Here is a 24,216-nt window from a genome sequence, read left to right on the forward strand (position 1 = left end):
CAGCAATTCCTTTGTCAAAACTCAGTCCAACGGACAACGATATTGTCGTGAGAGAAAGAGCAGCAAATTTTATGTCTTTCTGAGCAAAAATCTCATGGTGACCTTTTATGTCATAACAATTTGGATGATCCAATTCTTTTTTTGCCACGACAATATTTTGCGATGTCTTTTTTTGCAGGTTTTTTATTGTCTCAACCAAATTTTCCAGCTCTTTGATCCTTTCCATCAAATTTTCCAAATTTTTTGTTCGATCCGACTCTTTGAATCGCTCCAACACTTTGATCCTCTCATCCATGTGTCCCAAATACATTTTCGGGATCTCCAAACTCGAATCAGCGTGTTTCTCTGCCGAGGAGACGTTTTTAAAAAACTTGTGAGGGGCATGCATTATTAATATGAAAAGAAAATGTTTTAACTCATTTTATTTTCATTCTTTTCGTGTTTTTCTTCGTGTTTTTCTTCGTGTTTTTCTTCGTGTTCTTCTTCGAGTTTTTCTTCGTGTTTTTCTTCGTGTTTTTCTTCGTGTTTTTCTTCGTGTTTTTTTTCGTGTTTTTCACATCTCTTTGACTGGTTCCATCTTATCGCCTGATTCAATCTCTCCAAAATCCAAATTATCACCTATGATGCTTTTTAATGAAATCTCATTTTTTACAATGACCACTTCCGGAATCCTAACCTAAATGGACTCGATTTGAGAACTGATAAAAACACCTTCAATTCTCAAAGATGCAACAGCAGAATACCTTTGACGAACATATGTCACTGGATTTGTTTTCACCAGCTTTTTGTTCTCCTTTTTGAAAAACAAAGAAGAAACCTCAATGTTTTTTTCGCTTTTCTTTGTGATCAGTTTTCCGAAAAAAATGGGCGCTGCATGTGGCATCTCAGATTTGTTTTTAAAAATGGACAGATCCTCTGTCGTTATTTTTTTCGTTCTTCCTCCTTTTTGCGAAGCTGGAATCATTTCCTTGACTTTTTCGCGAAGAAATTTTGATATTTTTTCTGTCGTCTCGATAAACTTTTTCTCAGTTTCACTCATTCCGTTTTTTCCGTTGAAACCGAGAAAGGACATCGAATATCCCTCCAGCTTGTTCGTTCCAAAACTGCAGTTCTCAAGCACACCCAGAAAAAACAAAACGGGGGTTCTTAAAACAAAAGGACCTTTTCCATAGTTGTACTCATAAAAAAGAGGAATCTTTTGGTGCTGAATGGGTTTGGTTGCGGAATAAATTTCTCCAACCGACAATTTGCTCTCATCAAAATTTTCAATCGTCACGAAATTAATCTTTTTTATATGAAAAGAAAATTTTTTTAACTCATTTTTTCAAACGGATCAATTCACTGTGAGCCATAAAGACCGCCAGGTTCAACTTCTCCCCACCTCTAATTTTATTTTTTAAAAAAGTAAATGCAGTTTTTGTAAGTCTTTTTCAAGTACAGAACAAATCTAAAGTCGATCAGAAGAGTTAGTATTTTAAGTTTTAAAAATTAGAAAAACCAAAAAATTAAGCTTCAAAAATAATCCAATCCGCCACTTTGGCTTCTTTTTCTTTAATAGTTTTGAAATGATTTAAGTAAAAAACATCATACGGTAAAGATGGCTGATTTAAAACAGTCTGTTTGTGCAGTTTGTTTGGAAAAAAAAGGTAAATATTCAAAATCTTTAGTAAAAGTACGACCATCTGTAGCAAGTAAAATCGAGGAGTATATTTGGCCTGAGTACAATGCAGAGTTTAATGTCTGCCCGGATGTAATTTGTTCAAGTTGTAGAAGAAACATCTTTTTGCTGGAAAAGGGAAAAAGCACTTATCTTTCAAACTGGATAAGTAAAGTTTCTCAAGTATATGATTTAAAACTTATTTAAGTTAAATGATAAATACATATAAAGATATAGATTTTTTATAAAGTACCATCTTTGAATTAGGTTGACCGACCAAGAATTAGACGTAGTACTGAGCTTAGTGATATTGTACAATCATCTCATATTAATACAAAAGATGTTGAATCTCTGAAAAAAAATATGTGCAGCTGCTGCTTTACTCTCCTTGCAAGAGGTTAAAGAATAAATAATAAGTTACTTGATAAGTAAATTAAAAGTTATCAAATAATCATTTATAAACTTCAATAAAAAAACCTTTAGGTGTATATTAATTTAAGAGTAAATTTTATTCTTCAGGATGTCATAACAACTGTTGTTCTAGTCAGGCTGTTTTGAATTTGATTAATTTGTCAGAAACTCTTGATCCCACATCATGTGAGCAAGTTGCTTCAGGCATAATAAAAAACAAGATGGAACGAGAAGGCATTGAGAGAGGCCAGTCCTTTAAAATATCTACAGGTGTGTAAGTTTTTATTTTCATTTTTAAATAATTAAAAACAGTTTATATGTTCAGATAAAACTTAAATGCACATATAGAACACTCAGTAGAGGCTTTTAACTAAGCAGTTGTATAGATTGCTAATAACTTTTTCAAAATGTTTGCATTGTAAATTTAAAGTAGGGGTAGGTTAAAGATACATATAATTAATTATACTTTATTTTTAAGGTGGAAATCCGTTAACTTTAACTGTTGGAACTAAAGACAATAAATCTTCTAGAAAGTTTTTTAATCAGATATCATTTCAAGCAGTGATGGAATTAACTTCTGTACTGGAATTGACAAAAAATAAAACAAAAAAACTGATATCAAGTCTCCGTAAGAATCTGGGATCATCTACTGTTGTGGAGAATAATGTAATTAGTATGATGACATCATTACAAGAAGAAATTGAATCTAAGTATAATATAGAACAAGATAACTTTATTTGGAATGATGAAATTGTAACAAGACATGTAGTATTTATCCATGACACTTCTGAATTTATTCTTAGTATTTTAATGGAAAGAGGATTGGATCCTCTCTCCAGTATGGTACGTATATCAATTGATGGAGGTCAAGGATTTCTTAAAGTAATTGTAAATGTCTTTGATAAAACCAATAAAAATGAGATTTACATTGACAGTGGAGTTAAAAGGTGTTTTATTCTTGCTATTGTTGAAGATGTTTGTGAAGACAATGGAAATTTGCAGAAAATCTTGAGTAGATTAAATCTGGATGATGTTACATATCACCTTGCATTTGACTTAAAATGTGCTAACAGCATCTTTGGTTTGTCTTCTCATTCAGGTAAATATGCCTGCTTGTGGTGTGAAGGCGAATGTTCCCTAGAAAGTGGTACTCCGAGAACATTAGGTTCTTTTGATCATTGGTACAACTTATTTGTTGAAAATGGGGCAAAGCGCTTAGAGATGAAAGATTTTTAAAATGTTATTAGTCCTCGACTTGTTTATTTAGATAAAAATGCTGAAGATGAAATTAATCACTTAGTCCCTCCACCAGAGTTACATCTTCTTATAGGGATCGTGACATTACTTGGTAGACTACTTTTAGATCATTGGCCTCTTTTTAAAAACTGGCTAAAAGAACATTATATCTTACTTCGAGGTTATCATGGGATAGGCTTTGATGGGAACAATTCCAATAAACTTCTGGAAAAGGTAGATATTTTAGAGAGAGATGTGTTAGCATCTCAAACTAATTTATTGCCTATAGTTCATTGCCTCAGAAAGTTTGCAAAGGTTAAAGAGTGCACCTTTGGATACGAATTAGGCAGCAATGCTTCTTCAGTTATTGAAGAGTTCAAAGTATCATTTTGTGACCTACAGCAGTATGCAAAGATACATTTAAATACAGAACTGAAGGTTACCTGGAAAGTCCATATAGTTGTTTGTCATATTCTCCCATTTGTGAAGTTTAATTGTTGTTCTCTGGGATCATATGCTGAACAGACTGGAGAAGCTGTTCATAGTGCCTTCAAACCAAGTTGGTCTCAATACAAGCGAAGGATCGAACATAAAGATTATGCTAAACGATTGAAATCTGCTACTGCCACTTTTTGTTTAGATAAGATGTAAATATTGTAATATAAAAGTAGTTGTGTTATTTTTGTTGCATTTATTGTATTTTTTCTTTTAATTATTGCTATAATGGTGCAAAAGGAGTTTAAATCGCTTCAATTTAAGATTAGTAAGAAAAAGTAAGGATTTTTTTAAGGAGGATAATGAAATATTAATCAAAAAAAAAATTTTTTTTTTGAAAGGAGGTAATATCATCATAAAGGGGGTAACTTTATCACTTGAAGGGGGGTAAATAGGGTAAAAAAGTAAGTTTTTATGTGACTTCCGATCGACTTTAGATTTGTCCAATACAAAAAAATATAATGTCTAACCAGTACTTATCCTAATATGAAAAAAAGTTAGAGGTGGGGAAAAGTTGAACCTGGCGGTCTTTATGGCTCACAGTGAATTCTTTATTGTCCACCCATAAGTTGAACGAGTCTGGATATCCCTTCCATTTGACCAATGATCTGCTCTTGGTTTTGCGAACAATTTTTTCAATTCTGAATATGCTCTGATCCGTCTTTTGTATCTCCTGCTCGTAAAAAGTGCCTTGAATGTCTTCACCATTGGCGTCAGCGATTTTATACGTGGGCGGATCCGTTCGCTGAATTTTTGACACTGTGAAAACCTCCTTGGTCCATCTCGGCGTGTACCCTTTTTCAAAATTGGTCTTCTTTTTTGTGATCCTCACTTTGTCGTCTATTGAAAATTTTGGCTCCGGCCTTTCTTTATGCACCTTTCCATTCAGGTTCATCCAGACATCATTTCTGTTTTTTTCATCGCTGGCTTCAACTGGAGTCATTTTGATGGAAGAGTGCTTTGTGCTGTTGTAATTTTTCACCATCTCACCCAAGACGTCAATGTATTTATTGGTGCTGTTGACTGAAAAATATTTAAACATTCTCTCTTTCATCGTTCTGTTCCATCACTCAACGACACAACTTTTTTCCTCGTTTTCAGTGGAATACAATTGAACACCCAGCGCTCTCACGTGCTTGTTGTAAAATTCTTTTCCTTTGTCCACCCACATATTGTCACATTTTCTTTCACCAAAAATCTTTTTCAACGCTTCAGCAACTTCAAGTCCCGTTTTGCTTTTCAACGGAACGATCCATCCATACTTTGAAAACACGTCGATCACCATGAGCAAATAATTTACGCCCTTGTTGAACTTTGAAAACGATTGCATGTCAACCAAATCGACAGCCCATATTTCATCAATGTCGTTAACGAACATTTTTCTTCTTTTAAAATGATGAATCACCAGTTTGTGAAGCTCCTCTGCAAGCTGATCAGACCATTTTTTTTTTTAGATCCCACACCCAGTCCGAATATGGCTTTGGCTTTGATGATTGGCATGATGAGCTTTCTCTCGTTGATTTCTTTTTGAGTGGGGTTTGGAATGGAGTTCATTTCTTCAAGCATCATTTGATCTGCCAAATTTCTGCTTTGAACGTCGTTTAAATATTTATATGCCAGATCGTGATGGTACGCTGCATTGTCCACTCGGTCCACCGGTTTGCTCCACTCCTGAAACATGTCTGTGGACGTGAGTCTTTTGTCCAAATTGGTGCCCGGTCCTGCAAAATTCATTCCTGGAATGTGCATTTCTTCTGGAAATTTTGCCCACGGAAGCTTTATTTTGCTCGACAGCTTGTTGATCGATTCGACCAAGTCTCCCCCTTTTGCCTCCGAAGATGATACATGCAAAGAAACAAACTGGCATTTGGTTGTTCCACAAGAATCTCAAGTTCCTTTGATCATGTTTCTGTTATTTTTTGTCCTCTCGTTTCTCAAATGGATCTTTTCTGTTTTCCTTTTGCATTTGACACAGTACATTTTTATTTCAAAAAAAATATTTTTAAATTAAAAAATGGAAGTGACCGATTTGTCATGGAATATTGGAAAAAGCAAAAGGAACAACAACGAGCTTTTACCGAGAAGCATTCGAGGAATCATCGTCGGAAAGTCCGGTTGCAGAAAAACAACGTTGCTTCTCAATTTATTGCTCAGACCTGGATGGCTTGATTATGACCACTTGCAAGTCTTTGGAAAATCCCTTTTCCAACCCGAGTACAAAATACTGAAAAGTTCGTTCAAAAAAAAATTTGCCAAAAAAAATCATCCTCGATTTGTTCAAGGTATAAAGCGAAATGGAGAAATTGAATTTAAACCCTGAATGCGTCATCGACGACCTTTCAAAAAACTTTTCCGAAACCGATGACATGGAGTGTCAATATTTTGAAAGGGCTGACGATGTGCCTGAACCTGAAGATCTTGATTCGTCCAAAAACATTTTGATGATCTTTGACGACTTGCAATTGACAAAACAAAACAAGTGCGAAAAATATTACATCAGAGGAAGACACTCCAACGTCGACTGCTTTTACCTCGCCCAAAATTATTTCATGCTCCCAAGGCAAACGATCAGAGAAAACACCAACTTTATTTCCCTCTTTCCTCAAGACTCAAAAAACGTTGATCACATTTATCGAGACCACGTTTCGAGCGATATGAAAAAAGATGAGTTTAAAAAGTTTTGAAGACATTGCTGGTCTGAACCTCACGGATTTGCGGTGATTGATTTGTCGTCAAAAAAGTACGATGGAAAATATCAAAGCGGATTTGGCAATTTTTAATTTCCAAAGGAAGCAATTTAAAAATTTTTTCACCCATTAAAAAAAATGTCAGGCATCATCATCGATGTGGATGGAACATCCAACATAATAATCACAGAATTTTTGGACAAAATCGTTTTTGAAAAAGACAAAAAATATGAGATGGCTTTTCTCGGTCTTGAGACGTACAACAGCTTTCCAAACATCACCAGCAAAAACAATTCTTTCCGGTACAGCATGAACAACGGTGTCAATTGGGAAAACGTCACCATTCCAGAAGGAAGCTACGACATCATCGACATCAACAATTATTTGCTAAAAATCGTCTCAAACTTAATCAAAAATTACGCGTCTCAAAGCGCAAGTTACGTCACCACAAATAAAATCAGTTACTCACCAGAAAACATCAAGATTGGATCCAATTCAAACATTTTAAAATCAACCATCAAACTTGGATTAAATTAATTGATGGATTTGAACGTTGAAAACAGCATCGCATCCCTTTTGGGTTTCACAAAAAGACAATTGGACTCCAATTCCGAATACGAGTCCGACGACATTGTCAGAATCACGAACGTCAACACGATCAGAATCGTCAACAACGTCATAGGATCGGCATACATCAACGGATCACAATTAAATTGCATTTACTCCTTTTACCCCTCTGTGGGTCCTGGCTTTAAAATCATCGAAAGACCCACCCATTTGATTTACCTCCCTGTCAAAGTCCCTGATATCTCAACGATGATCACACGCGTTGTCGATCAAAACGGAAATTTAATCGATTTTCGTGGAGAGGACATCACGATCCGTTACCACATTCGAGAAGTGAAATAAATTTTTTTTTTCCCGAAATTTCAAAAATGAGCAATTACTTTAGTGTCAAATTAAACGTGTCTCAGGGACAGATCGACAAAATAAAAAAATCAATCATTGAAGAAAAACCCGCCAGCATCCGCATTTCAAATGAAAATCTGCACGGAAACGGCATTTTGCTTTTAACAAAAAGCCAACATCGAAAAATTGTGGACGCTCTCAATCGAGGAGTTGGAGTCACCATAAAAATGAGCAAAACTCAATTGGAACACAACGCAAAAATTGAAGGAGGATTTCTTGGTGCTCTTTTGCCTTTATTGGGGAGGGTTGCAGCCAAAGCCGTCCCAGCTTTTGGAAAGGCCGCTTTGGGCGGTGTCGCCTCTTCTCTTGGTTCCAATATGATCGACAAAATCTTGGGAAATGGAATAAGATCAGAAGGAGGGTTTCTTCCTTTTCTTTTACCTTTATTGGGAGCTCTTGAACCCACTTTGATTGAAAAAATTGTTGGAAATGGCATTGCTTACCTCAAAAGCAATGGAAAAGGAATAAAAATTGCCACATACAAAGGTGACGGAATTTTTTTTGACACCTTGGGTCACTGGAAGCTCAATCAACAATGGATTGTACTTCAAGAAAAACGGAAAATATGTTCCCATCTTATCTTGATTGCTTCTCAGACCCATCCTTCAAAAAAAAATTGTCTTTGCATATTAAAATAAACGCAAGGGTCTTGAGAAATGAGGACGAAAAAATTAAAAACATCAAAACTCTTGACCGCATTGAAAACTTAAGGAGCATAAAATTTGGATTGCGTGAAATTGAAATTTGCAAATCAATTCTCGAACAAAAACATGAACAAGAGCATGAACAAAGGAAAACAAAGAAGTTTTTCACTCAATATTTAAACACCTTTACAACCATTAAACTTTTTTTCATGACGCGTTTTATCACGTCATGAAAAAAAATGTTTTTGTCCTCCATCATCAAAAAAAAACTCAAAACGGGCATCAAAAATTCAAAAATCGTTTTGTCCCGCGATTATCAAAAAAAACTCAAAACGGGCTGCAAAATGGTTTTGTCCCAGAACTCTCCTTTTCTAGTAGTTAGATCCAAAAATATCCAGCATAACTTTTAGAAAACAGAAGAATTATCAAAGAAAACCATTGACGGATGAAGTTGTTAAACTGATTTTAATGTAAATAATAAAACAAATATAAAAAATCTGAAATGAAGCTTTTTTCTATGCGTCGACATCCTTTCAAATCTATTGTTTTACAAATATCAAGTTGAGTAAGGCATCAGTGTTGTGTTTTGGCTTGAAGATTCTAAAATTCTAACTAAAAATTTTTTTTCATCCATGTAGTCATTTCCAACGCGCGGGCGAACGCGTATGCGCGCAATTTAGGCGTCAAAAGAGCGCCTAATAATTATTTTTATTAACAAATTTGAATTTTTTTACCCAAAAAACTATTATTTTGACATGTAATAGGTTTGTTTATAATGTTTTTCACGCTTTAATGAGCTTTAGCCGTTTTTTGATCATCCTGAGCCACAGTGCAGCGCAGCGCAGCTTTAATGTCTAACATCTGGTTACCGCTATTTAAGCCTATTCCAATTGCGGCGTCTTGTTTAATGGAACCGCTGTTTTGTCTTGCTGTCATGCCGCCCATTTTTTACCCACAACCAAAACTGTACTCAAATTAATCTTCTGATTTATTTCTGGGAATCCGATTTTAACTAACCCTTTAATATTTGTTTTAACAAGTGATTAAACTAATGAATTTAGCAAGCATAATATATCTTTCAATCGTTAAGTAATATAATATCAATTTGAGAAGCCTAATACAATGCAAATTTAAATGAAAACTATTATGAATCTCTTTTAAAAAACAAAGTATTTAAAATACACGAAAAAGATGAAAACGAGAAACGATTTCTGATGCTTCAGTTGTTTCTTGAGCCAAAGTTTGAACTATTTCTACAGTACCATTTTTACTGATCACTTAAATATAAAATAAAAATTATTAGATGTAAGAGAAGATTTTCTATGATTATATTCGTTAAATTTTTGAAAAATAATTCTATTACAAAACGATATCCCAGATTATTCGTTATACGATAAACCAGATTATCGTACATAAATTAGCGTGATTTTTATTTGCAGGTTTTTTATTTTTCTTTAAATCAACTCTGGTGAGTGAAGGGAAGGGTAAGCTAAGTACTTTTTTTTGAGACGAAATAGCACATAGGAAGAGGAAAGTAGGTTTACAATCTTAGCAATCATCTTCCATTAAAGTATGACAGCAACCGCATGTGTTAGTATACCCAATTTCCAGTTGAAGATATATAATACAGGTAGAATAAAAGATGTTTTAAAGATACAAGGTAAACTTGACACAAAATCAATAGAAAAGCTGCTAAGCCAATTTTATCCCAAGCAGTTTAGCTAAAGTCAATATCGGTGCCTCGTCCTGTATTTGAAATTTAAGTAATATAATGGAAACTGCAATTCTGTGGTAAACTTATTGCGCATTTGTTGTATATATTTTTGTAATTATGTATTAATTATATATTATTGTTAGTAACTTAGTAAATAGTTGTACATGTATCTTCAAATACAAAAGCATGCCGGTAACAAAAAAGGCAAAGTCTTTAATGAGAAAAAAAGCTTTAAAAACCTCAATAAAAATTTTAAAAACATTTAGAGATGCTTATTTGCATTCGATTGCCTCAGACTTTTCAGCATTAAAAAGAATATATCCTGCAACTTTGCAATAAATGTTAAAAACTTTTAATAGAAATTAACCACATTAGAAAACTTTCTTTTATGCTTTAGGCGCATAGTTTTTTTATGAGATTTAGGGGTATGTGCTCATTTGATATTTAAGAGAGTGGGAAAAGCATGTCTTACAAAAACAATGACTTATTTAAATTGTTAGTAATCTTAAATATCGTAAAGTTACAAATTTGCATTTATATAAATAAACTAATAAACTGAAAACAAAATACTCTTAGTGTACTAAATTGAATAAAAACATAACTATAAAGAATAATATATAAAAGTGGGAGTGTGAAAACCGTGATCCTTGGATAAACACCTTTGTGCAAAAATATTTAAAAAGTGGTTTCACACCAAATGTAAAAAAATTGAATGAAAATAGTACAACGTCGCGTTACTTTTTATTTCAGCTCAAAAGTTTAAAAAAAGTTTAACTTTTTATTCAAATTTTTTTTGTACAAAAAAAATCAAGAAACATTGATCTTTTAGGTATAATTATTCTGACTGCGCACTGAAACGATTTTTTGACTGCGCAATGACTGCGCACTGACTGCGCACTGACTGCGCACTGAAACGATTTTCTAACTTTTCTGACTGCGCACTGAAACGATAAGAAAATCTTTATTACAACTCACAAAGCAGCTTTTTTCTTAACTTTGAACTTCAGCTGCAAATTCATTTCAGATATTTCATTTACGTGACTACTTTTACAATCAGATCGAAATTTATCATCCAGCATTGACAACATTCCAACAAACGAAGATGTCGTAGCATTTTCAACCAAAATTTCACAGAGATTCTTTACGTACCACGAACCATGTGTAGGCTTTGAGTTGAGCAGATTTCCTGTTAAGCAATATATTCAAATACTACACAATCAGACATTTTTTTTAAAATATTAGATATTTAACATTCATATTGTAAAAGCTGTCCATCATCCTTACTAAGATTAAAGTTAGTTAATGGGAGGGCGTTTTTTACGTTTTACTCTGATTGTTTGACGATTGAGAATATTCCAATGAAACTCATTTCAGAAATCTCACACCGATCAACATTTGTTTTTTAAAAAAGTCAAATTTCATACATTTCATTCGACGAATTCGAATTCTATTTCTAAATCAATTCTAAAGGGACACTTTCCTTACTATAACACAGCCGGATTTGTCGTCTTAGAGCGTAAATTAGTAGACCAGAAAAATATTTAAAGAAATGAAAAAGTGCATACCCAAAATATAGGTTTCAAGGGTCAAAATTGATATTTGACACTTATCCAATGCCTAATACATGAACTTGTAGGCTTGTACATTTTCAATGCAAGAGGAGGGGAAGGAAAGGGGAGAGAGAGAGAGAGAGAGAGAGAGAGAGAGAGAGAGAGAGAGAGAATGGGGGAGGACAAGAGAATTTAAAAGTGAATTTCAATTTGATTTTACATCTATTTAAATATTTGAGCAAAAGTTAATTGTATCCTAAATGCTTTAAGACTTTTTAATTTAACTTTTGTTAAATCTAAAAGACAACTTCTTTTTAAATATTAAATCGTTTTTTCGGGCTTGATGAGCTAAAAAGGGCAGCCAATTTTTTTCTACATCTCAACATACATTTTATAGAATATCAGAAACATCCGAACTCCCAGTATGCTGTGTTATTTCAAATGATGAGCTATATTTACGAAATGGTGTCAAATGCCATGGAAGAAATTTGATTGGTGATGGTAATTTCAATTTCTGGTATAACTACATTTCTGATGGTTGGTTCAAAAGAATTGATCTCCTTTTTTTGTTTAAAGGTGTCTAGAGTTTTAAATTTCTAGTTTTTTTAAATGAGTTTGAACAGAAAAAACATTAGAAATTTGTACAAATCTTCTTTTACTGTGCGAGCTATAATAACTGAAGATCATGCAACAGATTTTTCACTGGTTTTTTATTTAAAAACGGATAAAACAAAAAAGATGGAGTTGCTGTTTTTAAAGTTTGACAAAACAGGAAATTAAATAAATGAAAAAACACATAACTCAATAATCACAGTTTCTTTGACAAACAACAAAATATTGATTTTATTGTGGAAAATTCGTGGCACATGTCGTTGTTTTTATCAGAAAATCAATGTAGTAGTACATTTTAATAAGTAATTATAATTATAGTCTATTAGTTGATTGACTAAGTTTTGCCCTTAAATGCAAAAGTTGTGGCCATGTTATGTATTAGGCCATGGATAGCATTACAAAACGGCGCAGTATTTAAATCAAAAGACAAACCTAGTTAATGTATTGCACAATAAAAGATATCTGTGCTGTCTATTTAAAAAAGAATGTGTAAACCCACACATATATAAGATTATTACCTTGGGCAATTGAGAAAAAAATATCTTTGTCTTTCCAAACGTTTTGGTCAAGCATAAATGGCTTGTAAATGCTATGTTGGTTAGGATTTGGTTGAATAGATTCTGTCTCCCAAGTTTGAATAAAAAAAAGCTTAGGCTTATTCTGCAAACAAGTTAAATTGACGACTTTTGATGCCATGTTATCTTTCTGCAAGACGCTTTTTTTTTCTACTATGTAATCTTGATTGCGACAAAGCACACAGACAACAAAACAATCGTAAATATCATGTTTTAAACCTTTTTTTTGAATAATCTTCAAGATTTCTTCGCTACTTTTATTCTTTTTAACTATAACTTGAAATCTCAGAAAGGAGAACGTTTTCCTTAATATCTTTTCGTCTTTTTGGTTTACTACGTTTAATTCATTGCTGTCTGTAATGAATATAAGGCAAATTCCTGAACATTTATTTTCCATTGAGTAGAACTTGCTGCTGGCTGAAAAAAAAATATTTCAATCAAATAACGTAAATAACAAATAATGAAAATAGATAAAAATTTAAAACAAAAATATGATGGTTTTTTTTTTATAAAAAAAAAGACAGGAGTTATACCCCCCCCCCCCCCCCTCAAACAAAAAAAAAAAAAACTTAAAAATAACTGAATTTTTAAGGTGTCAAATTGGTAGCAAGCGCCGCCAAAGTATTAATATTCGGCTAAGCATCACCGAAGTTACGATATTCCGCTAAGCCAATATCGTACTACGAAGTTGACTGAAATAAAGTAAGATATGTGATTTGACTCCATACCACAAATTTATTGAAACACAAACTTCATTTTAAGTTCTTACTCTAAATTTAATTGATATGAATTTTGAGCTACATTTTACTAATAATCCTCACTAGTACGATTTTCCATTGCTCATCTATTGAATTTTATATTCAAACTTATTTTTCTTAGCTTATTTTTTTTTCTTTTCTACTTTTAAAAATAACTTCATTTTGTACACAATAAAATTTCAGTTGATAATAAAATTTCATTGTTAAAATTGTGAATTGCGGCTTCAATTATTATTTATTAATTAGCGTTGGAATTTTAATGAAAAAAAATTTGAGATTAAGACCAAAAGCTTGAGACAATTGAATACGAGTTTTGAACTAAAACTCTTATACCGAAGCGGAAGCCTAATTTTAACCACGACATTCATCAAAATTTGTTTTGCGATTTTATACAAAACTCCGTTAGTTACTTTGACTGCTTTCTTTTTTGATAAGCAATTTTTGCTGTTATAATCGATGTGCATATTTAAAAATTGCACATCGATCATCACAGCAAATTAATGCTCGCAATCTCAATATTTGTCATAATCCAAAAATCTTGGGATTTCGATGAGCATTTTTTCTGGGATTCTTTGAGTGTTTGAAGAATTTCCAAGTATTTTTAGTTTTACCGTTTAAAATTATTAGAAACTTTGTTAGATATCTGGGAATCGATTTTATGGAAATTTTCGGCTTCGCAAATCTATGAGATTTGAGAAGAAATTTCTTAACTATTTAGATTTTTTTTCCATCAAGATTTTGATGAAGATCAAGTCAAATGAAAGTTTATTAACAGGACGATCAGTCAATCCCAATAAAAGAGAAGAAGGATCTAAGTCTTAGACGGGCCTTCGACAAGTCCCCCTTTTGTGAGTTACATCGCCTTCAAGAATTTGTAAGCCATATATTCTTTACCATACATATCAAAGTACCATAATCTGGCCCGAAAAGCTCAACTTGGTATCCAAGATAAACTTTATAATACTATGGCAAAGGGTGACGCAGCTAATAGTTAACGTAAATTTAGTATGCAACTATATATCATCATATCTAAACCTATTTGATGTTCTGTTGGATCACCAGGTTCCCCGTTTGATGAACACTACATATATACACAATAGTTGGCTTTATTATGTTCTTCATATTTACCAACTTTATTAAGTAACCGAATTCTTCAAACTGAGATACATTGTAACATTTTCATATTTTGCGCTATTTTTTTGATATACATTGTAACATTTTCATTTTTGCGCTGTTTTATTGAGATGAGTTGTAACATTTTTATTGAGTTACCAAATTCTATAAATTAAGAGATGCATTATGATATTTTCATTTTCGCGCTATTTTGTTGATATAGATTGTAAGACTTTCATTTTCGCGCTATTTTATTAACATACATTGTCAAATTTAAATATTTGCGCTGTTTTTTAGGTATTCATTGTAACATTTTCATTTTCGCGCTGTTTTATTGATTGAGGAAAATCGGGTTATACCGTCCGTCGTGTATGACCGGACACTTAATAATCAAAGTTTACACCGGACACTTAATAATCAAAATTTACACCGGACACTTAATAATCAAAATTACACTATTAATAATCAAAATTTACACAATGAAAATCAAACCATTTTACAATAAAAAAAACCCTATTCGATAGATAATTTGTTTCTCTGTCATATTAATAGGAACACACTGTACTATTGATTTTATTATTTATATAAATTAATTGTAAATAACACTCAGTAAATAAAATAGAGGTTTTCCACATCGGCTCTCCTGAGTAACGGAAATAAAAAGTATGCGATAAAAACTAAAAACACAGACAGATAATTTGATGCTGATTACAAATCTGTTTAGTTTTTTCAAAAAAAAAACGAAAAAAGTTTACTTTAAAAAAAACGGATTAGAGTAATTTAGGCTAAAACCAGACACCACTGTTGTGTTTCCACTTAACATCACTATTTATATTTTTTATTATATTTATATTTCTCATCAAAATAATTTTTTTCTTTCGCATACTTTTTATATTGACTTTCTCTCACTTCTTTGTCGTATAGTGATTTCTCAACTATCGTTGAAGGAAATTTATTTTTTGGTGTTTTTATTAAATAACAATGTGGCTGATGATTTTCCAGTTATGGCTTGAGGAGCACATCAATAATTTTGAAGCATGCATTGAAGTTCTTTTCTCCAATTTCTACCCATAACATGAGTTGCTTTTATTGTTTTTTTTATTACTTGCATGAATCTTTCTACTTTACCGTTTGCTTGCGAATACCAAGAAGTTACTTTAATGTTTTATATCAATATTTTCGAAATATAACTTTAAAGCCTCACTTTCAAATGGTGGACCGTTGTCACTTCTTATTTTGTTAGGATAACCAAATATAGCAAATTTTCTAATTTATGATATTTATTTTCATTATGACAACAAACGGGTATCTGGATTACACATCTTCTACAACAAATAAAAACTCTCCTGATGGTAATGCTCCGAAGAAACCCATTGCTAAATCATCCTAAACGTGTTCTGGTAGAACTGACATTTTAATTTGTTCATGGTTTAGCGTGAATTTGCTTGGCATCCAAGACATTTTTCAATATGTGATTTTATATCGGTATTTATAGTGACCCATAATATTTTTTGAAGCAATAATCCTTTGCATTTTTCAACACCTAAATGTCCTTCATGTGCAATAGGTAAAGCTCTTTTTTAAAGAGATTTTGGTGAGGCAATTCTTGTTTCTCTTAATATTATCCCCTCATGATCAGTTAACTCATGTTGAAATCTACGATATGGTTCCAGTATTGAGTTGTCATACCATTTACCAGGTGATAATGCATTCTTTTCTGCAACTAAACTGATGTCTTTTACTGTCTCCGTTTTTATATCTTCAAGTGATATTGATTTGGGTACCATTTTTGTCTCTAAAAAATTTATTTAAGCTGCCACTTCATTTTCATCTGACTAATTTGGTACTCATCTGGGATATAGTTTCTGTATGTAAATTCTGTAATGCTCTCTTCTCCTTTTTTAAGTATTATGTCAAAATCATATGCCTGCAATTTGATTTGCCATCTTGCGATGCGTGCATTTAGTTTAGAACCGTATGAAAAGACAAACTTGAGCGGTTTGTGGTCCACTACAACCTTTACGTTTTTTCCATATAGGTACACATGTAATTTTTCAATTGCCCATACCAAAGCCAGAGCTTCCTTTTTTGTAATGCTATATTTTAACTCAGCTGCTGTCAGTGACCCACTTATGTAGCGAATTGGTTTGATTCCAATACCTTCTTTTTGTAAAAGTATTCCTCCCATAGCATGATTACTGGCATCAGTAACTAACTGTATTTCTTTGCTAGGATCATAAAAAACCAAAACCAATTCACTTGATAATTCATGTTTAAGCATGTTGAAAGCGCCATGCTTTTGGACCCACTTAAGTTTTGTATCTTTTTTTAATAGTTCACGTAATACTGTTGTTTTTTCACTAAAGCCTTTAATGAACCTTGACACATAAGTGCATATACCTAATGTATGTGTTTTGATAAACAATAGTTCTAACTTCCTTAATAAATCTTGTTCATCTGATGTGTATAGTATAGTCCCAACCAACATAAGACGCCAGTAAGACGTCTAGACGCCTTAAAAATGATTTAAACACGTCTTAAAGACGTCTTATGTTAGGAGGGATATCACCACTGATAAATTTTACTCCATCTATTTTACTATAAGTTTGTTCCATAGTTTTTTGAAAAATCTCGAACGAATTGTTAAAACCATATACTTATCTTTTGTGTCGATAAACTCTCTCATTTATTTGAAAATTAGTGATTTTTCTGGGCTCGACATCTAACTCGAACTGAGTATAAGCTTCTTTCATTTCTAACTTAGTAAATATTTTTAAACCATACTTTTTATCTATTACAGAATCCAATGTAGGCATTGGGTATCTTTCACTTTTAATTGCTTTGCTGATGGTTCTAGCATTTAGACACAACCGTACCGTTTTATTTGCTTTTGGTACAATTACACAATCACTAATCCATTCTTACCATCTTTCAACTTTTTCAATAATGTCTGCTTCTTCAAGACGCCTTAATTCTGCTGGAAAGTCTTTTTGAAGGTGATAAGGATAGCGACGTAAATTTCGTGCAATTGTTTGCATGTTTTCATCTACATGAAGTTTGAATTGGAAGCTTTATAGCTTCCCAATTTGCATCAAAATAATGCAAATTATTATATTTTTGATTTAGTGGAAACTTAATTTCATCATCAATATTTTTACACACATTAAAATGCTGCGTGATTTCATTTGATTTATTAGCTTATAAAATCACACCATTATCTTTGCTAAGAACAAAGTTTCCATTTTTATCAATTTTTTAAAATGTTCAGCTCCTTTGCGGTTTCTAATCCCATTATATTTCCAACATTATTTTTATTTACAACATAGATTTTGTTTGTAGCTATTTCGTATTTTGCTTCAATTTCAGCCTTTAAACAATCTATCAACTTTAGAGGCTTTGAAGCATAAGGAAATATCACCGTTAATGATTATGATACCATATACACCGTTGATGTTAGTAATAAATTAAGATTGTGGTTTTTAATCCTTTCAAAAATGTTTCTCTCAATTAGATTCACACTAGAACCTGAGTCAATAATCATTTTTATTATAACATTTCCCACCACCCAGTGAAAAAAAAAACCGCGTCCCACATGGGTACTGTGTGGGTTTCGTGTGGGATTGATGGGATTTACGTGGGATGGATTTTCCCGTGTGGTATCCGTATGGAAATTTGTCACTTTAAACCCATGTGGGTAATCCCACATGGGTTACATGTGGGAATCATATGGTATTTACTCACATTGGAAATCCCACGTGGGTTTCTTGTGGGATTAACATGGGAATTGTAACGAATTTAAAAAAGTTGTTTTTTCTGAAACTATTGGTGTGCATCGAACTGATCAACAGTTTTTAAATTTGGAAAAAAACGGACACCAACTGAGAGAGTCTCCCTAAGTCACATTAGTTCCAATGGTAACATGTTTCCCACCTGATCCAATGCACCTGATATATCTTGGAAATGTGCGTCAATTGTTACTCATTTGGTGTTGCGAGATTAGAGGAAAAAGTCGACTGATCTCATCAAGTAAAAATTTGCTGTCTAATTTTATTTGTATTTTAGGAAAATGTCTGCCATCAGAATTTTCTAGGCGCCCACGATCGATTGATGAAATAAGGTTATGGAAAGCCGTTGAATTTAGAATTTTCCTTTTGTTTGTAGGTCCTGTAGCCCTTAAATCTGTACTGCCTTCAACAGAATACCATCATTTTATGCTTTTACACTTAGCTATTTATGCTTTTTCTTGTGATAATTGGAAGAGTATGATACATGTTGGTAATGAAGCATTAATTAGCTATGTTTCTGGAATGAAAACTTTATATGGTCAGCATCATTTAGTCTATAATGTCCATGTGCTTCTTCATATTCCTGAATATATTGAGAAGTATGGCAATCTTGGCTTTTGGTCTGCATTTTGGGCAGAAAGTTACTATGGTGTTTTAAGAAAAAGATTTCGTGGTACTTCAAACCTTTTAAGTCAGGCCATAAATCGAGTTAATGAGCTTGGAATTTTGAATTATTCACAAACTTGTAGAGTGTTAGCATGGTCAAAAAATCCAAATGATCAATTTTTTTTAACAGAAAAAGGAATTATGCAGCTTGAATCATTAGATAGTAATACAATGATTGGGACTGGTTTTTTAATGGAAAGATGTAGAGATTTTTATTCTTATCCACAATCTCTTAATTTGTTACATATTGGAGTGTATTTACCACCAACAGGACATGTTATAAAATCTAAAGTAATTCGGAAATGTGTTGCTTTTTCACAGTGTGACAATACTTTAATAATCTTTCCTTTTCCATCAATTGACTTTTTTGGAAAATAAGCTTGTGGTTAGTTTTATGCCTCAATATATATAATAAAATTTGATGTTGTTATTAATATCAGCAGCTATTTATTTGTATTTAAAAAATTGTTTTATTGATCTTATCACTTAATAACCTGAAATTTCTATAAACAACAATATTTATAAAATTTATTAACATTTATCAATATATTAAAAAAAATTACATAAACAGGGTGTTAGCTAGCCCAATGGTGCCACATATACCGCGGAATTCCCTATGGGTTTAAAATTCCCAAAACTCAATGACTTAAAATTTCAATAAAAATTTCTAATGTTTTGGGGAACAATAACAATAAAAATTCCCAATATCGCAAAAATGCAGTATAAAATATTTTCCTGGCTAATGCCCTGATAAATATTTAGAAGTTGAGAGACTTCTCAGTTAATAAATTTTATTAAATAAAGTTAATAAATGAAATGATTCTATTATAGATAAAATAAAATATTAAAGATTTTTTAAGATGACATCGTTTTACATAGTGGAATTTATAGAGGAAGATGGCAGTGTAGATTATGTGTGCGAAAGTTGGCTAGTTGGAGAGACACGATGTTGGTGGCCCCCATACAAAGGAACAAAAATTAATAGGGTGAGAACCAAATGTGAAATTCCCAGTGATGATTGGAGCTTGGTTGGTGTGCGTATGCTTGGAGAAGCAGTTGGTCAGTAATTAATTTAATTAAATTTTTATTTGTATATATTATAGACGTTATATTTTTTAACAATCGTTTTTTACAATAAGTAGTCAATAGTTTTTTTTGCAATTTGTTAGTAATGTTTTATTTTATAATTATATTTCAAAAATTTAGATAATGAAAAAACAGCAAAAATAAGAGCCAAACAGGCTGAAGACTCTTCTTCTTTTGAGGAAAGAGCACCAGAAAGTAGAAAAAAATTTTTAACTTCTCGTTATGAATGGTAATACAATATTTTTAGTTTTAGTTTTTAAATCCGGTATATATTATTACAGAATTTCATTTAAATATTTACTACTTTTACATTCAGTTACTAGATAATTTTATACTATTTTACATTTTTTTACTGAAACAATGAGAACTAAATAAAATTAAAAATATACGAATTTACTATAGTGGATCGACTTCAGAAAATTCAAAAGGACAAAAAAATAAAGCCAATAGTTTATTTTGCCCTATTTCATCAGAAATGTCAAGTAATTTTTAATATTTTCTGTTTTATTTTTTATTTTATTTAGGCAGTTAAGTAGACATAACAACATATTTGATATGTAATTGAACTTTTCCAATTTAGATTCTAATGAAAGTTCTTTGAGCTTTTTCTCAAGTTACATCTGGTAAAAAAATTACAATAAATGATGATGATGATGATCATGATGATGATGATGATCATGATGATGATGATGATAATGATGATGATGATGATAATGATGATGATGATCATCATCATGATGATCATCATCATGATGATGATCATCATGATGATGATGATGATGATGATGACGATGATGATGATGATGATGATGATGATCATGATGATGATCATGATGATGATCATGATGATGATCATGATGATGATAATGATGGTTTATGTTTTTATATTACAGAGTTTCCTTTTACAACAAATAAAACGTTGCCTCCATTAAAACATCTTAATAGGTAATTAATTCTTAATAATTATTTTGATTATTATCTATTCTGTTGTTTATTTTTTACAATATTATTTTCAGTTCTAATTCAAGCTCTATATCCGCTAATCATCAAATTTCTAAGCTACATTCACAAGAAAAATCATGCAATGCATATCCTGCAATAGAAGGTATATATGTATATATTTATAATTATTTATTATTTGTGTATTTATATATTATTATATGTGATTAGAAATCACTTACAATAGACTCTTCAGAAAAATTTTTTTTAAGGTAATCTAGTTAAATGTGTGTCAACCAATACCAGTAGTGAAATCAATGATGTTAAACGCCGCCTAATAAGTATTGAGTATGAAATTAAACAATTAAAAAATATTATGATGGAAGTGAAAGGTTTGCTTCAAGAAAGAAATACGCCCATTTCAAATCAAATAACTTTCAATGTTATTTCGTCTCGAGAGGAATTTGAAGTGCTGGTGGATAGATTAAAAGACATTGAGATCAGAAAAAACTTTGTAAGTTGAAACTTTTAAAAACATTAGCTTAACTTATAACTTACTTTCTCTCTCTCTCTCTCCTCTCTCCCTCCCTCTCTCCCTCTCTCCCTCTCTCTCTCTCTCTCTCTCTCTCTCTCTCTCTCTCTCTCTCTCTATATATATATATATATATATATATATATATATATATATATATATATATATAGGTACAATGGCTCAGTTACTCTAATGCTGCCACTATAGAAAAATGTATAAGTCGAATGATGTCGTCTCTTTTTACATCTGAAATGGCAAAAGAGACAAACAGATCTGGCAAAAATGGCAAAATGGCCATGAATTTGATTGAGGATCTAGTGAAAGGTAACTTAATTATATTTTTAACATATTTTGACAACACCCTTTACATTTTAAATGATGACAGCTTTACTTTTCTTTTGATGTTAAATTTATTACGTTTCAATAACTCAGATTGAATCTTAACTGAATTATTGTAAGCTTTGTAAGGTTTTGTTGCATATCAAAAGGTGTCGTAAATAAAGTAAAAGTAATATATATATATATCTAATATTTAGGCTGTGGGGTCCTCCATAATCGATGCCAGTAAATAGAGGGGCAGTGTGAGCTAAAAAGTTTGAAAATAATTGACAATGGGGAGGGAATGTTAAAACAAAAACAATGTCAATTAAAAAATTGAATTAAAAAAAAAAGTACAACATTTAAATTTATGTTATCTATGCGCATGTTTTAGAGTTATTTACATCAACAATGTGGTATAAAAACTTCCTGCTTTTGCTAATTAAAACTACAAAAAAGATCATTGGAAAAACAATTTAAATTCAGAAATAAGTTTGCTTATCTGAAAGAACAATTTATCTCTTGTTTTTTACTTCAATTGAGTACTTTTGAGAATAAATGTATAATTCAACCAGAAAAAAATTGATTGTATAAGCATTTTTATTAAAAATTCATATATACCATCATAATATGATAACAAAAACTGACATCATTTTCAATGGGAGATGGTAAAAAATTGACCGAGTTTGATAAAGGGGGATGGTGTTCAATAAACCGGGTCATCTGACATCATTATGCATAGATGACCCTGTGATTTAGGTAAAAAAAGTAATCATTCTGTCATATTTCTCTTTAGAAAGTGTAAGAAAAAAGCATTGTAATGCTGAGAACCTATCGATTGAGCAAGCTTTGACCACCTATTTTATAAATTCGAGAGACAGAGGTGGACGTGCGAATCGCAAAAGAACTCGTAGTGATGCTCTAAATTGATTTTAACTTTGTAGACTAACATTAATATAGTATTTAGAAATAATAAATGATTCTTACATGATTTTTATAATTTGTATTTATTTCCATATTTTTATTATATAAAATGAATTAAAAAACTAAAATATAATAAAAACAGTTTTTTTAATTCATTTTATAAAAACAAATTATTTTATAAAATGACTTAAATAACTATTTATTTATAATATAATGATAATAATACATAAATATTAGTTTCCTTATGCTATTATTATCACAATCTTAATGGTATTCGTTTTAAAGTGAAATTTTGTATCAAATTTATTGTTTTAATGTTTTATATATGTATATATATATATATATATATATATATATATATATATATATATATATATATATATATATATATAAATATATTTATCTTAATATATATATATATATGCTTTAGAAAGCTTTGATGATTACTTTTAAATTAAAGGATTTTTAAAAATTATCATAGAAGCATACGGACTTTCATTTATCGGGTATTGACTACTTTTATACCGTTTGGATTAAAATATATGTGGCATTTAAGATGTATAACATGTAGTATTTTCCACCTATATCCCATGTAGGATTTACCATATAAAACCCGTGCGGGATTTACCATATAAAACCCATGTGGGATTTACCATACGAAATCCACATGGGACAAAATAATAATCCCCACATGGGTTACACATGGAAAAATCCACGCGTATCCCATGTGCGCTTTTTCACTGGGCAGTGCATTTATTGATTTTGTTTTATAGGATTGTCCTCTTTGTTTTGAACTAAATGTTAGCGCATGCGCTTCCTCTAATTCATTTTCTGAGTTGCTTTCACTTTTGTTTTCATTATTTATCTCTTTAACTTACCGCATTGTCCTGTAAGGCATTTTTAAAGAACTTCTGCAACAAATGGCTAGATGATTTTTCTTTTAACATTTATAGCATGTTTGCCAATAGCTTTAAACATTTTTTGTGCCCAACAAAATTATTGTCCCCACATCGAAAGCATAACAAGAAATTTTCTCTTTTATATATAACATCACTTTGCTGAAGTCCTGATTTAAAATGTGTTGCCTGTTTTCATTTTCTGGAAACAGTTAGTTTTTTTAAATGGTCTACTGAGTCCTTTGACATCTCTTCTGTGATTTGGTTGGTTTTTTTATTTGACATTTCTTTGACTTGTAGTTTTGATATTCCCATTTTGCGACCAATTTCAGTTTGTTTATCAATGTTCACTTGAGAAAATCATTTCTCTATCCTTGAGAAGTTTTAACATCAATTTTTTAGGATGGCATTCTGATGTAAATTGATCCTTTACTGCCTCAGCAATATCTGAAAAAGCGCAATATTCAGCTTGTTTTCGAAATCGAGTAACAAAGCTCACAGTACTCAGTACATACTACAGTATTTGTTGTATCACTTTCATTTATGATAAATTGTTCTACACCTGGAAGATTACTAATTGCTTTTGCCATGTTTTAACTATTAAAGTTTATCAACTTAAAATTAGTTCTGTTTTATTCCTTAAAATTGA

General features: G+C 31.6%; 3 protein-coding genes and 2 pseudogenes across 4 annotated transcripts in view; 4 read left to right on the top strand and 1 right to left on the bottom strand.

The window, feature by feature from the left end:
* Positions 1-24,216, top strand: part of LOC149881747 (uncharacterized) — a 290,985-nt pseudogene that overhangs the window by 139,326 nt on the left and 127,443 nt on the right.
* On the top strand, positions 1,345-4,041 carry LOC145184605 (uncharacterized). Its single transcript, XM_090065963.1, has 4 exons — positions 1,345-1,840; positions 1,925-2,054; positions 2,177-2,338; positions 2,547-4,041. Exons 1-4 carry the CDS (start codon positions 1,598-1,600, stop codon positions 3,302-3,304), a joined length of 1,293 nt encoding a protein of 430 aa, XP_089922089.1. The 5' UTR covers positions 1,345-1,597; the 3' UTR covers positions 3,305-4,041.
* LOC149881754 (uncharacterized) overlaps positions 10,298-24,216 on the bottom strand; it is a 52,803-nt gene continuing 38,884 nt past the window's right edge. The window contains exons 11-12 of the mRNA XM_090065961.1: positions 12,494-12,967; positions 10,298-10,999 (exon numbers count right to left, since the gene is read on the bottom strand). Of these exons, the coding sequence (XP_089922087.1) occupies positions 10,785-10,999; positions 12,494-12,967 (689 nt within the window). The 3' untranslated portion in view covers positions 10,298-10,784. The remainder of the gene's footprint in view (positions 11,000-12,493; positions 12,968-24,216) is intronic.
* LOC149881755 (uncharacterized) lies at positions 18,333-19,250 on the top strand. Its single transcript, XM_090067067.1, has 2 exons — positions 18,333-18,447; positions 18,583-19,250. Exons 1-2 carry the CDS (start codon positions 18,333-18,335, stop codon positions 19,248-19,250), a joined length of 783 nt encoding a protein of 260 aa, XP_089923193.1.
* Positions 19,595-22,738, top strand: LOC149881756 (uncharacterized; annotated as a pseudogene). Its single transcript, XR_016444779.1, has 9 exons — positions 19,595-19,931; positions 20,079-20,187; positions 20,361-20,440; positions 20,539-20,581; positions 20,852-20,903; positions 20,975-21,063; positions 21,170-21,411; positions 21,600-21,753; positions 22,544-22,738. The product of XR_016444779.1 is annotated as an uncharacterized LOC149881756 (transcript).

The sequence above is a fragment of the Hydra viridissima genome, unplaced genomic scaffold (genome assembly GCF_058129835.1).
Source record: "Hydra viridissima isolate aposymbiotic clone 2 unplaced genomic scaffold, HvirCarnegie_v1 scaffold_11, whole genome shotgun sequence".
NCBI lineage: Eukaryota > Metazoa > Cnidaria > Hydrozoa > Anthoathecata > Hydridae > Hydra > Hydra viridissima.